Source organism: Lepidochelys kempii, chromosome 8, assembly GCF_965140265.1.
Source record: "Lepidochelys kempii isolate rLepKem1 chromosome 8, rLepKem1.hap2, whole genome shotgun sequence".
Taxonomy (NCBI): domain Eukaryota; kingdom Metazoa; phylum Chordata; order Testudines; family Cheloniidae; genus Lepidochelys; species Lepidochelys kempii.
In genome coordinates, this window is record NC_133263.1 from 34,013,293 (window position 1) to 34,028,629 (window position 15,337).

The 15,337-nt window shown below is 41.8% G+C and overlaps 1 protein-coding gene across 1 annotated transcript in view; it reads right to left on the reverse strand.

The window, feature by feature from the left end:
• Positions 1-15,049, reverse strand: part of HSPA9 (heat shock protein family A (Hsp70) member 9) — a 31,962-nt gene extending 16,913 nt beyond the window's left edge. The window contains exons 1-9 of the mRNA XM_073356002.1: positions 14,653-15,049; positions 12,498-12,556; positions 8,766-8,853; positions 8,479-8,660; positions 6,056-6,180; positions 4,091-4,164; positions 3,899-4,005; positions 2,376-2,538; positions 1,478-1,570 (exon numbers count right to left, since the gene is read on the reverse strand). Coding sequence (XP_073212103.1) covers positions 1,478-1,570; positions 2,376-2,538; positions 3,899-4,005; positions 4,091-4,164; positions 6,056-6,180; positions 8,479-8,660; positions 8,766-8,853; positions 12,498-12,556; positions 14,653-14,733 — 972 coding nt within the window. The 5' untranslated portion in view covers positions 14,734-15,049. The remainder of the gene's footprint in view (positions 1-1,477; positions 1,571-2,375; positions 2,539-3,898; positions 4,006-4,090; positions 4,165-6,055; positions 6,181-8,478; positions 8,661-8,765; positions 8,854-12,497; positions 12,557-14,652) is intronic.
• Between the last annotated feature and the right edge of the window lie 288 nt (positions 15,050-15,337).

Here is a 15,337-nt window from a genome sequence, read left to right on the forward strand (position 1 = left end):
CCAGGCATTACAATTTAAAATGCTCATTTTCTCTATTTATGCAAGAGGTTTAAAATCCAGTGTCCCTGCTTATAAGTCCACTGCACTAATTTGAAGTGAGGCACAGCAAAACAGCAGCAAAAGTGCTGAGTCATGCTGACACTACAAATCACTGCAAAACATTAATGCCTCAACACACACGAACTTGATGGAGAAAGTTTGCAAAATCAGAACGGGTCCCTTGTTATAGACTAAAGCCAAGCTCTCTCCTCTTAAATAGCAAAGTCAATAAAGTCATATCAGAAGACTTTCCTGAAGGCTCTTCCTTATTTAACTCTTACTGGTGCAGTACAGAAGCATTTTCTGGCAGAATGGAGTGTATTTTCTAATGTAGTGTATTTTCTTTCTCCGGTGAGCTGGCAAACCAGAATCTGTTATGCCCTTGTCAGAACTATGTATCCATTGTGACTGACCTAAGGACCATGCTTCCTGTGATCTCCCCACTTTGCCAAAGAAAACTCCCACTCAGAAATAACAGTTCTTAACACTATTCAAATCCTGGAAATTGGAAACAAAGACTCGAACTCAGACACTGTCTAGTTGACTTCAACAACATTTAAATGAGACTGCTCCCTTCAATGAAAAATAATTAATCATTAGCAACGGATAAAGAGAGGGGTCTGGAAGCATCTGATAGGTGAAGCAGAGGGTGGGGGAAGCGATCCTTGGAATCTGCTCTCAGTGTCTCATGACTAACTCCCTTGTGTGCAGCTTTTAAAAGAGTAGTTTTTTTAAAAAACAGATTTTCTTCATTATGCAAATAAATGGTTCAGTCAGTGGTTACATTTAAAACTGTAAGATTTTGAATAGCTAGAAGTAAAGCCAGAATGTATCAGAAGCAGGATTATCAGCAATTCAATTCCTTGAGGCCCTCCAGAGTTCTGGAATAAGTAGCATGCAGACACTGGAATGCGTTACCTAGGGAGGTGGTAGAATCTCCTTCCTTAGAGGTTTTTAAGGTCAGGCTTGACAAAGCCCTGGCTGGGATGATTTAACTGGGAATTGGTCCTGCTTTGAGCAGGGGGTTGGACTAGATGACCTTCTGGGGTCCCTTCCAACCCTGATATTCTATGATTCTATGATTCAGACATGAGAACAAGGTCAGATATTCCTACAGGAGAGAGAGGACATATTTTGGGGTCAAAGCTAACAGGATTAATATTCCTATCCCAGAGGCAGAAACTGCCGCTGTTGTCCTAAGCCTCAAGCAATTACCTTGCATCACCTAACAGATGTTCAGTTTTCTCTCAGATTGTTAATACCAATACTAGCTTATCAAAGCATTTCCCCCATGATGTCCTTTGCACATACTCAAGTTTGTTTTATCAACCCAAATTACTGCCTTCGCATTTGGCTGGTCTTTTACCTGTTAAATAAAATGTGTGAAGTGACATATCAAAGTGGCCAACTAATGCACTTTATTGTACAGTCATCTCACCTGCACAGATGAAGAGAGCTCACATTTGGCTTTTTCTGACGCTTCTCTCACTCTCTGAAGAGCCATGTTGTCTTTAGTCAGGTCAATGCCCGTCTAACCAATAAGAAATGTGTGTTAACAAAAAAACCTGTCAGTCTCCAGAAACCCAGAAGCCTGCAGCTGATATTTGCTGTAGGTCACCCCTGCCCCACTGTACTAGAAAGACATCTGCAAAAATTAGAATTTGAGTCCTAGTGCTTTGTCTGCTTATCCCCCACGCTTGTAACCATAATGATAAATACGTGTATTTCACATACATTAGCCCTAACCACCAAGTGAAGTAGTTTTGTAGTGATATATCCATTAACGATTAGAAGTATTGGAGCAGACACCGTACCTTGCTGAAGGTAACACTGGATCAATGACTGAGTTATAATTAAACTGCACAAATTTTCCAGCTGCCACCCTTGTGCTCCATCTATTAGGCAGTAGCATCATGCAGCACTGATGGATTTATGCGGCCAATTCCCTTGTAATATGAAAGGGGGGTGAATTATCTGTAGGACAACCCCATAGAGACAGTGTCAAAGGAACAGAAGTCTTGCTATTCTGTTTGACTTAGACTCCTGTGAGATGTCCGCTCTTTAATTCGTATTTATTTTTTGACAAATATGAGGCAGAATACTAAAATATGAGTCAGAATACTAAAGAGCAATCCAAGTAATTTTAATACCCTACACTTTTAGCATTTAGGTTAATAGTCAACTAAAACTCAAAACATACCAATACAGAAGAGGATCCTCATCCTTCTGAAGTAATTTGAGATTCCCTAGCTTTGAGAATTGGTTTTCAAAGCATTCTCAGTAACACAATCAAAATTACACATGGCATGTTATCTGTGCAAACAGATCTCATTTACCTCTCTCTTGAATTCCTTGACAATATGCTGCAGCAAGGCCTGGTCAAAATCTTCACCACCCAAGAAAGTGTCACCATTGGTAGATTTCACCTCAAAGACTCCCTTCTGAATTTCCAAAATAGAAATATCAAAAGTGCCACCACCCAAGTCATACACTGCAATACTAAGACAGAAAACAGAGAGACTATATGTCAACACCCTTTAAAGACAAAGTTTTTTGGCTTGAACACTTTCAAACTCATGAGACAGAGGTGCGGACAGTCATGTGAACCTTTACATTGCATGCATAGGCTATTGTCTACAAAGATGAAGGCTGATAGTGGGCCTGATCCTGCATTCCTTACACACCAAAAGTCCCCATTTGAAGACATCTGACTCCTATTTAAACTGAGAGCTTGTGGTGCACAAGGAATGCAGGATCATGCCCACTATGTAATTTCAGCACCTGGTTTACTGTACTATTCAATTATTTCATCTCCTGGAGTACTGATGAATAGTAAGTTTCCCCTAAAGAAGCCTTCTCTAAAGAGGGAGTCACCAAGCTGACATAATCAGCCCATTCCATGCACATCTGGAATTTCTGACTTCAAATGAGAGTTCTGGGTGCACATGGACTACATGATTTTGCCATTATGTAACCTTGGTCATTTCTACTACCTGCCTTACTAGGGAAGGCCTCTCCAGGGGAACTTCTTATTTACCAATGCTCTGTGCCTACCACTGACCAAACTAGAAAGTTTGGAACTGGATATTGCAGTTCAATCAGCCTTAACATTTGTATTAAAAAGAGAGAACATTTGTATTAAAAAGAGAGAACATTTGTGGTTTGCCTCCCATAAAGTCATAAGGCAAATTAAGGTATGGCGCTAAAGCCCCAGCATTTCAGAGTTATCAGACAGTTTTTGGGAAAGGCTAGGGGAAGCAGAGAATGCTTACACAGCACTATAAACTAAGAAAAATTCTCTTCAACATGAATTTACAGTTTGTAAGATCTATCACAGCAAAATTGTTATGGTAATACTGACATGCAGAGGATAATAAAAATAAATTTCTTAACAGGTACATCAGGAAACAAATGCTTTCCAGGGAAGAGATCTTGTCGCCTACATGCCAGTAAACCAGAACCTGGATAGAGATTTTTATGCCACATTTAAGCTTAAATATAACAAACCTCTCAACTCAATCATCTTGAAGAACCACACTAAGAAACTGTTATTACTAACCACGGTTGTGTGCGCTTAATTTAGAGGTGTGCAGTTGTGCTGCTGTGGAACTACTGCTAACTAATTTAAGATGCAGTTTTGGAATGAACATCTAAGATTCGTTTTTTGGTTTTTTTTTTAAAACTGCTAAGAATGGAATAAAGCTCTGAGAGCAACTGCATAAAACAGATTACTGTGTGATTAGTTGAGCAATTAAGTCTGAACTAGGATTTTAAGAAACACAAAGTCTTAAATTATTTACAAAACAGAACCCTAAAGTGCTCTGGCTAAGAGGGATGGGGATTACTAGCAGACATTTACACTTTGTCTTCAGACTTGTCTAGACCATAAGCCAGGGCAGCAGCAGTTGGTTCATTAATCACCCTCAGGACGTTGAGTCCAGAAATCTGCCCAGCATCTTTAGTAGCCTGGAAAAGAGAAGAAAGTTGACCAGTGAGAGAAGTTAAAATCTCTGCTTACACACACAGGAAACACAGGAGCTTGTGACCCTACCTGCCTCTGAGAATCATTGAAGTAAGCAGGGACAGTGATGACAGCGTTCTTTGCTGAGTGTCCCAGGTAGTTTTCTGGAAAAGAAAAAACAGCAAGTTATTGTAGTTAACAACAACTTCAGACCCACTCTAAATCGTTGGTACATTGTTTATACTCCCTTAGCTATAAACAGAATAGGGGTCCTCAATCTGGGCTTTGTGACTTCCCTCCTTTTATGGAGAGATGGGAGAGGGTCCCAAAGCTTTTTTCCATTTTTAACATGGGGGTCACAGTATAGAAGAGCTTGTGACCTCTTAGAATAGCAGTCACCTCAAGACATTTCTATGCTTTCCACTAGTGATCAGACAAAACTGGTTAGTGTGAATTCACATATAACATTTGCAGACTTTGCTTTTATAGGGAGTAAAAAACAATCCTGAGGCTATTCCTTTACTTTGGAATGTCTTATATTTGGTCAACAGACTGCTTACCCATTGGCTATCATTTGTATGATTTGTTTGTCCACTATAAGTATTTTCCACAGCAGGAGGATATACTGCAGATTAACGTTGGCAAATAAAAATGTAATTTATGGTTAATCAGAAAAGCTCCTAGTTTTCTGGCACATCCCTATTCAATATCACAACTTGCTGTTCTCTTTCAATTAATATTGGAAGTCGAAAGTCATCACTAAACACAACAAACCTGTTCAAATATTTGGATGCACACTACCCATCCCAGAGACGTCACAGTACTTTATTTGCTTTAATATCCTTACAGCATTTCTAGCCAATCTAGTTTACAGCTTTTGCGGTGACTGGCCTATCTGGGATATGGGTTGGCCTGCTGCACAACACTAAAGACTGCCATTTCCAGAATCTGCAGGCAATCTCTACCCTGCTGTACACTGCAACTCAGTCTTCTAGGCCTGTCCTTCCATCCCTGCTAGGCCTTGGTAGCTACTGCAAGGCCGAATAATCTATGTATAGTCAACACCCACGTGCAGTCTTACTTGTCATCACTTGATATTGGGGTGCACAAGTACTCTCCAACCCAGACAGCAGGTGAGGAGCAGTGAGAGCTCCAAAACTAAATGTCAAACTACCCCACCCTATTGTAGTTGGGGGATTTCCTTGAGGTCACAGTAGGCATGGAAGGGGAAAGAATCTCCAGCTCTGTGGGCCATCGGCCTGGCAGAGCTCCACAGCCACCACTAGCTAGGGAGAAGTACTTCACAACATGAGGTCCCTTTAACATTTCTTCTCTTGATGATGGATATCAACTAGCCATGTAAGAACCAACCCACCCATCATCATTCCCATCAGTCTACTAGCCACATAATGCAACTGGGCAGAGCTTAACTCCACGTGTAGAAAAGCAGCAGATTTAGGAAGCTGACATGTTACAGCTAGCTAGGCAGAGGACCGAACCCTGTCTGAATAGGAAGTCAAATAGTTGCTGTATAGACCAAAGGCTAGTAGGTATTTGTGACAGCAGCCGCTATGCCAAAGGAGGCAAGTATTAGGAGTTTGTAAATGGCAAGTTTCACAATATGCACGGTTATCTGGAAGAGATGAATAAGCATGTACAGGATCCTGGGAGGAGGAAGGAGTGTGCACTACTTCACAGCCAGCAGACATGACTGACATTTTGTTTGAAACACGTATTTCAAGACTCTGCAAATTGAGACTTCGAATAAGAGCAATCAAGATAAAGCTTTGCCTGAAGCTGTAACTCTGTCAAATACCCTGACTTGGTCAGAACAAAATTAAGGGTCCTTCACTCTCCCTGAGGGTAAAACATAGCCTACTACCTTATCCCTACACAATCTGATGTAACTCAGGCCATGGTTTAGAAGGGTTCTAGAAGGAAGTTTTTATTAGGGCTGTAGTATGCTCAATATATTTATCAGACACCTAGTACCAATACCATGGTTAAACTTGTGCTCAAACAAGTTAAACAAGGTAAACACCTTGCTGTACCAACCTGCAGTCTCCTTCATCTTCATTAATACAAAGGCACCAATTTGGCTTGGAGAATACAGCTTCCCATGCGCTTCTACCCAGGCATCACCATTAGAGGCACGGACAATTTTAAAAGGAACATTTTTACTGAAACACAAGAATTTCACATTGTGTAAAGTTTCTCTAGATAACACTGAATGCATCACACAAGACTTTAAATCATGATTTGAAGACTTCAGTAACTCAGCCAGAGGCTGGGGTCTATTACAGGGAGTGGGTGGCCGATGGTCTGTGGCCTGCAACATACAGAAGGTCAGACTAGATCATCATGATAGACTAAAAGGCCAGAAGGGACCATGAGTCTAAGCCCTACGGTGAATACACAGCTGGTATTGCTGGTTAATCTGAAATTGGCAAAACATAGTGACACCTTGGTTTTAAAGGGAGAGATCCTACAGTAAACCTTCCCCTAACAGCCTCAGATGTAAGGGAGGCATCTGACAATACTATTTGCAATGGTTTTCATCCAGGATCTTTGCATTTCTTGGAAAAGGTCAATACCAATGAGTTTGATTCAGCTCTGATGTATCCTGGCATCAGTTACAGGTAAGAACCCTGAGTAAGCTCAGGGTCGTCCAATTTGCTCCCTCCCGAAGGGCCCTATACAGGCTGTCAGCCTCCTGACACCACTCTTCACTCAACTCTGAAATATGGACTCTGGAGCCCTCATTTGCTGCACTGCAGTTGGTGGCTGCTCTCCTTTCACTCTACCCTTCTAGCATTGCAACCGTTCAGCTACGCAGCCCAATCTCGCTGCCCATTAAGTTCCTTACTGCTGTCCTCCCCACTTTTCCTTTCAGCCACTCTTCCCCCATTGCTCTTCTCTGAGTACCTACCAGAACACTCAGTTTTTATCACTTACACAAGACCTAAAATGTGCCGTTGCTACAGAAGTTATGATTAGAACCCAATCTGTGTGCACATTACTCTAATCCAGCAACACAGTCTCACTGTAACCTGTCCTTTCACATCCCCCAGCTCCTTTGTTTTTTCTTATATGCATGTCAACTCGTTTGTTTGGTTTTTTTGTTACACAGTAGACTTGTAAGCTCTCTGGGGCAAAGACAGTGTTTTCGGAGTGCTGTAAAAATAACTATCAGAACCTCTCACTTGCTTAAGTCCAAAATAACGTAAGGCCTATACCTTCAAAAAAACAGAATGTTTAAAAACTTTCACACTAATCTGTGTTGGACAGAGTAATTTTGCATAAAACACCTGCAGAAGATTCAGTTTATAGACTCAGGTACACCCAACTTTCTGCAGTATTTTGCAGAAAGTGCTGAGATTAAGGATCTACATTAAGTTATAAACACATAAGAATTTCTGGGCACACAATAAAACCAATGAGCACTGAACCTGAACAGTTTCATTTAAGAATCCCAGTGTAAACTGTGCCATGAATGCAATTATGCAAACTTTAATTGATGTTAAACAAGATCAAACAAGTGGTCCACGTAGTCCAGAAGCCATCCTCTGACAGTGGCCATCATCAGCTGATTCAGAGGTAGATGCAAGAAACCCAATGGTGGAAAATTAAGAGATAATAGAAATCTTTTCCAGAGGTGTAGGTTAAGCCCCCCCATCAGCTAGTGGTTGGCTTATATTTCTCATCCACTTCAATATCTAACCATATTTTGAATCCCATAACTCTTGGCCTCCAATATCCTGTGACAATAAATTCCACAGGTTACTTTATGCACTAGATAGAAAGTATTTTCCTTAATAAATTGCAGGCATGCTGCTTTCCTTTTCATTAAATGTTTTTGTATTATGAGAGTTTACTAAAGTGAGGAAAATAGCTTTCGAGTAGGACAAGCCACTAGAACTGAATTGCAATCCAGAGAGAAGTGGCCATTAAATTACTGTTCTTCTCCCTCTCATGAAAGGTAACAGCTATTCAGTATTCCAATCACAAGGCATCTGCTCAGAACTTTTATATGACAGACATTATGTAGAAACTATAACCTTCCTTAAAATTCAGTGAATATTACGTGTGCAGTGTTCTATACAACGCGGACTCAATCAGAAGTAAGATGCAGGAAACCCTCAGGGCAGGGGCTCTCAGGGTTCTGTACAGTACAAAGTACAGTCAGCACTTTGTCATTTGATCCATTCCTCCTGCCAATGCAGACAGCACCAGCTATATTGCATTGTCAAGAACCAATTACAAGTCCGCCCCTAAAAAGCTTAAAAAGCATCATTAATAAATGCAGTGAAACACAGGCTAAACTTTTGAGGAATATGAGCAAACATGGGATTCTATGCACCGAGTACCATGTCCCACCATGTAGAAACAGCACTTTGTTTTAGGCCATGCATGGGCATGCTGCACTCTGCAAATTCTCTTTCCAGAACTGGGGAATAACGTTAATTAGTTTTACTCACATATCTTTCTGTACTTCAGAATCATCATAGCGCCGTCCAATGAGACGTTTGGTAGCATAGAATGTATTCTGTGGGTTAGTTACAGCCTGTCGTTTAGCTGGCATCCCAACCAATCGTTCACCATCAGCTGTAAATGCTACAACAGATGGGGTAGTTCTGGCACCTTCGGCGTTTTCCAGCACCTACGTAAAAATGGTGAGAGTCTATAACGCAGGAAAACCACCTGCAAAAGCGGCAGCACTGATTCCCTCCCTTAGATAAATTGTTATACACTAGTAGTTACTCACCTTTGCTTGTTTTCCTTCCATAACTGCCACACAGGAGTTAGTTGTGCCCAAATCAATACCAATAACAGCACCTTTGACTGCTTCTGAGCTGCAAAATATATTTAAAACAAAATGTTAGGGTTACTGCTAAAGGAGGATGCAACCAGTGAAACAACCAAAAAGCTTTCTCTCCCAGCAAGATGATGTGGGGAGCGGAGGAATTACCTTTCAACCAGATTCTACCTGCAGTTGGGGAAGCAAATCCATTTTCCACTCTAGAGTAATAGAGGAAATTGGAGAACAACCGAGCCTATGTTGGAAATCAACTTAGTATCAGCAAATTGTGGTTCTGTATTAGATTTGGTCATTCCAGGCATACGTTGTGTCTAAATTCTTACTCGTTTTCGATGTTCCACTGTGAAATCCCCTGGACTTTTTATTGGCTAGCATCACGCTTTAAATACTTAAGAGTCTGTATGCTATTTGTGAATGTGGTCCTTCAAATACTGATGTCAAATCAGTTCTAACATCCCTAAACATCAAGTCTTTCATATGAAAGGCCTAATTCCACTTGGGGAGAGGGAGTAAATCTAAAATAAGCAAGGCTGTCAAGCGATTAAAAAAAATTCATCGTGATTCATCACACTGTTAAACAATAGAATATTGCTGAATATATTGAATATTTAAATATTTTTGGATGTTTTCTACATTTTCAAATATATTAACTTCAATTACAACACAGAATACGAAGTGTACAGTGCTCACTTTATTTTTATTACCAGTATTTGCACTATAAACAAAATAGCATTTTTCAATTCACCTAAGTACTGTAATGCAATCTCTTTATCATGAAAGTTGAATTTACAAATGTAGAATTACGTACAAAAAACCTGCATTCAAAAATAAAACAATGTAAAATTTTAAAGCCCGCAAGCCCATTCAGCCAGTCGCTCAGACATACATTTGTTTACATTTGCAGGAGATAATGCTGCCAGCTTCTTGTTTATGTTACCTGAAAGTAACAACAGGCGTTCTCATGGCACTGTTGTAGCTGGCATCCCAAGATATTTACGTGCCAGATGCGCTAAAGATTCATACGTCATCCCTTCATGCTTCAACCACCATTCCAAAAGAAAATGCGTCCATGCTGATGACGGGTTCTGCTCGATAACAATCCAACCCAGTGCATGTTCATTATCATTATCTGAGTCAGGTGTCACCAGCAGAAAGTTGATTTTCTTTTTTGGTGGTTCAGGTTCTGTAGTTTCCATATCGGATTGTTGCTCTTTTAAGACTTCTGAAAGCAAGCTCCACACCTCGTCTCTTAGATTTTGGAATGCATTTCTGATTCTTAAACCTTGAGTCAACTGCTGTAGCTATCTTTAGAAATCTCACATTCGTACCTTCTTTGTGTTTTGTCAAATCTGCAGTGAACGTGTTCTTAAAATGAAGAACATGTGCTGGGTCATTATCCAAGAGTGCTATAACAGGAAATATATGGCAGAATGCAAGTAAAACAGAGCAGGGGACATACAATTCTGCCCCAAGGAGTTCAGTCAGAAATTTAATTAACGCTTATTTTTTTAACAAGCATCATCAGCATGGAAGCACATCCTCTGGAAGGGTGGCCGAAGCACATCTGGCACGTAAATACCTTGCGATGCCGGCTACAAAAGTGCCATGCAAATGGCTGTTCTCACTTTCAGGTGACATTGTAAATAAGAAGTGGGCAGCGTTATCTCCCTTAAATGTAAACAAACTTGCTTATTTTCGAGATTGGCTGAACAAGAAGTAGGACTGAGTAGACTTGTAGGCTCTGAAGTTTTATATTGTTTTATTTTTGAATGCAGTCATGTAACAAAAAAACAAAAATCTACATCTACATTCAGGAGAAGGTTCACCTCATACCATTTTGTAGTGCAGTCTGAAATACTATTTCTTTTGTTTATCATTTTTACAGTGCAAATATTTGTAATTAAATATAATATACACATTGATTTCAATTACAACACAGAATATATATGAAAATGTAGAAAAACATCCAAAATATTAAACAGCATATCAATTGAAATTTATTAAACAGTGCAATTAAAACTGTGATTAATCGTGATTAATTTTTGAGTTAATAGTATGAGTTAACTGCGATTAATCGACAACCCTAAAAAAAGGTTAAACTGATCAGAATTACCGGCAGTAGCTTTTTATCTGACACTTGCAATAGTTCCCCTACACACAGTTTTGATTACAAATTCCCATGAAAAGCCTATTCCCTGCATGCTAACCTGGAAAATCTGTAACAGATTTATTCATTCATATAGCAAGCATAAAAGCTATAGTACATTTATGAAGAGTTAATACAGAAATCCAGGATTTTTGTAGTCAGAGCCTCTCATTTGTATCTAATAATTCAGACGTTAATAGTCACACCTGCTTGAAAGCAGCTGCCTGGAGGAGAGAGACTATAAAAAGTGCTCACATTAGTTTAGAAGGCAATTTTCAGAATGGAAAAGTGAAAATCTATAGATAAAGAGGATGAACTAAGGCCCTGTTGAGGTCCTCTGATCCTGGGGTATTTAGAGCTACAGCTAACTTTCTTTCTGAAAAAAGACATGCTAACATTTTTAAGCCTTGACTGTGGGGTAACATGATGGGTGATATTTCTGACTGAAATGATTTACAGGGAGGCTCTGCTTTTGGGAGAGGTTGAATATCCTTTTTCCTTAGTTTACTTGAGAAAACTTGCCTTCAGTTGCAATTACACCAATTTATTAGACATGCAGTGAGCAAAGATAGGCGATAGCCCCAGGTGTGAGCTTTTCCTCTAGGGTTTCACCTCAAACCCCTCCCACCCGAGGTACCTCACTTCCATAACTTTTTGGTTCCAGTACTAAAGGAGTTACATCAACTATATAACTTGATGAAAAAAAGATAACAGACCAGAATCTTTGGGTTTATTTTTTACCTTGGATTAATAAATTAAGAAAATCTGCAGAATATATTGTGAGGGAGCACAAACCACTTCCAAGAAAAAAAATGAAAGTAAACTGATCTGCAGAGCTGTGGAACCCTCTCCAACACAATAACAGAAGATAATGCTGATGATACATCAGGATTAGCAGATAGTAATCTGTCACACCCATGTAATGTTCTGATTTCATAAGTAAGGGGGATTCCTAAATAGAATAAACTTTTCAGGGATACAGAGTTCTAACTGTTTCCTGAAAAAGCGAGGGAAACAAAGAAGGAGACAGAGTCAGTCTTGAGAAAGCACCAAGTTTTGCAAATTTTAATACACAATTTTCCTCTATTACTTTATATTGGATGGGAGAGAAGTGGTGTGTGTATTGGTTATGCCCACAAAACAAATGTTTTTGCTTCAAAAGAAGTTTAATTGGGATCTATGGAACTAATTGATGGATTAAATGATGTTAAAAAGGTTTTATTAAGTATCTTCTTTGCATTCCAATAAATAGGTTTGTTTGGAATTTTATTAGGTCTAAAAACTTTGTGTGTAGCTGGAAATTTGTTACCATACTTAGTATCTGATTATCTATGAAATGCTGCGCCAGTAGAGGACTTTTTGTTTCTCCTTAATTAACCATACACACATCTGACCAAGGATTTCAGATTATGAAGCTGGAGTCAATTTAAGTATCAAGACTATTACACAGTTATTTGTTTTTCTTACAGTTCAATCTTTTCCTCGCTCTCAAAAAAGGGGGGCGGGGAGGAGGGAAGAGGAGACATACTTACGCATACTTCCTACTTGATACTGTTCTGAGAACATCTTGACTGAGAGTATTCCAGACTGCCTATAAAATAAAGTCAGGATATTACAGCAATCAGAGGTTTCTTGCATCTTATTTTGGGTAAGATTACCTCACATCCAGTATTTAAAAGGATCTGTAGCTGTGCTACCTTAAAAATAATAAAAATGTGATACATCTCTACCACCACATTAGCTGTGTGTTTAATCTTCAAAATTCCTTTTACTTAACTGAAAACTAACCAAGGACTCAAGAAAATATTTTGTTATATTATACAGCCACAGAACATTTACCTTAAGTTTTATTATTTGTTGTTTATATGAAATGTGAACACTAAGACCCATATTATCCAAGCTGAGCAAGTTGCTGGTATAGAAGATTCTTGTTATGAACATGCACAAGTTAAACTTGTTGCAAATGCTGCAACAAGTAAAACTGAATTTTTTAGCCTCTTTAGCAACCAGCAGCAAATAAACATTAACCAAGTTTCTTGAAATTTCCTCAAAGGGTAGACTAGACCACATTGCTTCAGAGTTTCATTCTTTCGAGTAGGTTTAAGAGATGCTGAACAAAAACTTCAGTGTTTGTGTGTGTGTAACCTCACGTAACAGCTTAGTACAAACAGAACCCCATCATAAGAAGAGAATACTGCTTTGTTAATACTTTGGAGAATACAAGCCCCTCCTGCTTAGCATACACTTTGACCTGGGGATGAGTGAGAAGAGGAGAGGCAGGAAGCAAAAAGAGGAGAGGCCGGAGGCTGAATCCAGCTACATTATGTAACTAATGTCACACCCTGAGCACTGCTGTTAGAGTGACCTAATACCTGATGTAGACATGGCTAGGTCAACTGAAAGATTCTTCTGTTGGCCTACCGATCACCTCTTGGAGAGGGGAATTAACTATATTGGCAGAAAAACCACTTTCATCAATGAGGCAAGTATCTACACCATGGTGCTACTGCAGTACAGCTGCTGCACCATAGCTGTGCCACTGTAAATCATCCTGAGATCTTGACAGAGTATCTCTCTGTACACAGATCAAGGAGCTCAGAAACTAGGCTGCTGTTCAGCATTGATCCCCATTATCCTTGAATATCCACCCCAATATGATCCCCATTATCCTTGAACTGCTTAACCATTTGCCCTTCAGTTGCCTCATCTGTAAAATGGGCATAATATTTATTTACCAGAGAAAAGTAGAAATTCTTAGCCATTTAAGATTCTCATTACAGGGCCAGATACAACTCCCACTAAAACCAAAGGGGGTCTTTCAGTTTCAAATCCACCAAGTTACCTTGAAAATCTCTTGCCTGTCAGCAATATCAACTAACAAATGCTCCTTAACTAAAGATTCTCTACTTTTTTTTAATTTTTGAGGGACAAAGAAGATACAAAGCTTTTTACTTTTAAAAACAGTTCCTAAAACATGTGCTTAGTAAGAGATTAGCTGAAAACCACACAGTAGTAGAGCTGAACTCTGGCACTAAACTCTGTCAACACATGCCGACAATGAAGGTCAAAGGAAGAGCCCCCGCCCCCTAAACGCCAATGACTCTGTGCTGAACCATCTTTATTAGGTACTCCCATTCATCAGTCTGGGTGTTAAAATCAGAACTCTCCTGCTCTTACAGTTAAATCCATTTTAAACGCCCAGATTCCAGAAGAGCCCTTCCCATCTCCAGCCGCCCCACTCCTCCGGTGCTCCCTCATCACGAACATCTCAGCACCTAAGGGACCCATGAACTCATCCCCCAGCAGTACAAGGCCGCCAGGACGGACAGGGAACGAGGCCGAGATTACAGGACTTGCTCCAGGTGGCCTCGGGACAGGCAGCGATCCAAGCTGGAGAGTTACACAACCCCGCAGGATACGGGCCCTGGACTCGCCCCGGAGCTCAGCACGGGGCTACCAGCACCAGGGCCTCCACCAACCTAGGCATCCCCTCCCTCTGTCTCGGGGCCCCACCGCGCAAGTCGCCGGCAGAGCCCAGCCATGACCCCCGGAGGGCGCCTTACACCCCGCCCCCACCCTCGGGCACCCCGCACCACGAGGAGGGTGCCGCCCCCCTCGCTTCCCACTTCCCCCAGGTAACGCGCGGGGCCCCCCGCACCAGCCCCCCCACGGGGCCCGGCCCCGCACCTGAGCGAGGCCGGGGCTAGGAGCGGTGCCCCGGCGGGGCAGCAGGTGGAGGCGGGCGGCGGTGCGGCTGGCGCTCAGCATGGTCCGGGTGCGGTGGGGCCGGAGACTCTCACGCGGAGAGGAGAGTGCGGCCTGCGCAGCGGCTCTTCTGGAAACCTCCACCCACGTGGGCCGGGGTCAGCTCACCCGGACGGGGCTGGCGACTACAAAGGCCTGACCCCGCACCAACGCCTTAGCGCCACGCGCCGCAGTGGAGACTACGCGGCAACCCCGCGCGGCACCTTCCCGCGCGCGCTACCCGATCCCGCGCTGCGGCCGACAAGCCTCCTGTGAAGCGCTGGCACCCTGGGGGAGTTCCACACAGGCACTGTGCCGGACAGCTGGGGTCCTGACAGGCACGGCGTACTCAAGGTCGGACGAGATGAAACACTGGGAAATTGCAGCGGCCTTGCGTCAGGGCGACTGCACACTACGCTTCAAGAGCGCGTGCGCTGTCTGCTCAGGGAGGTCGGTACAGCCCATGCGCAGATGAGCCGGAAGGTGGCTGTTTCCGACGACCTTACTGAGCATGCGCAGTCGGAAGGCTGCCGAGGGACCACGTGTCCTCTGCTCCCAGCGGGGGCTGGTGGGGTTCTGCTACTTGAGCTGCCAGTGGTGTGCGAAACCAGCCCCAGGGGGACAAGGG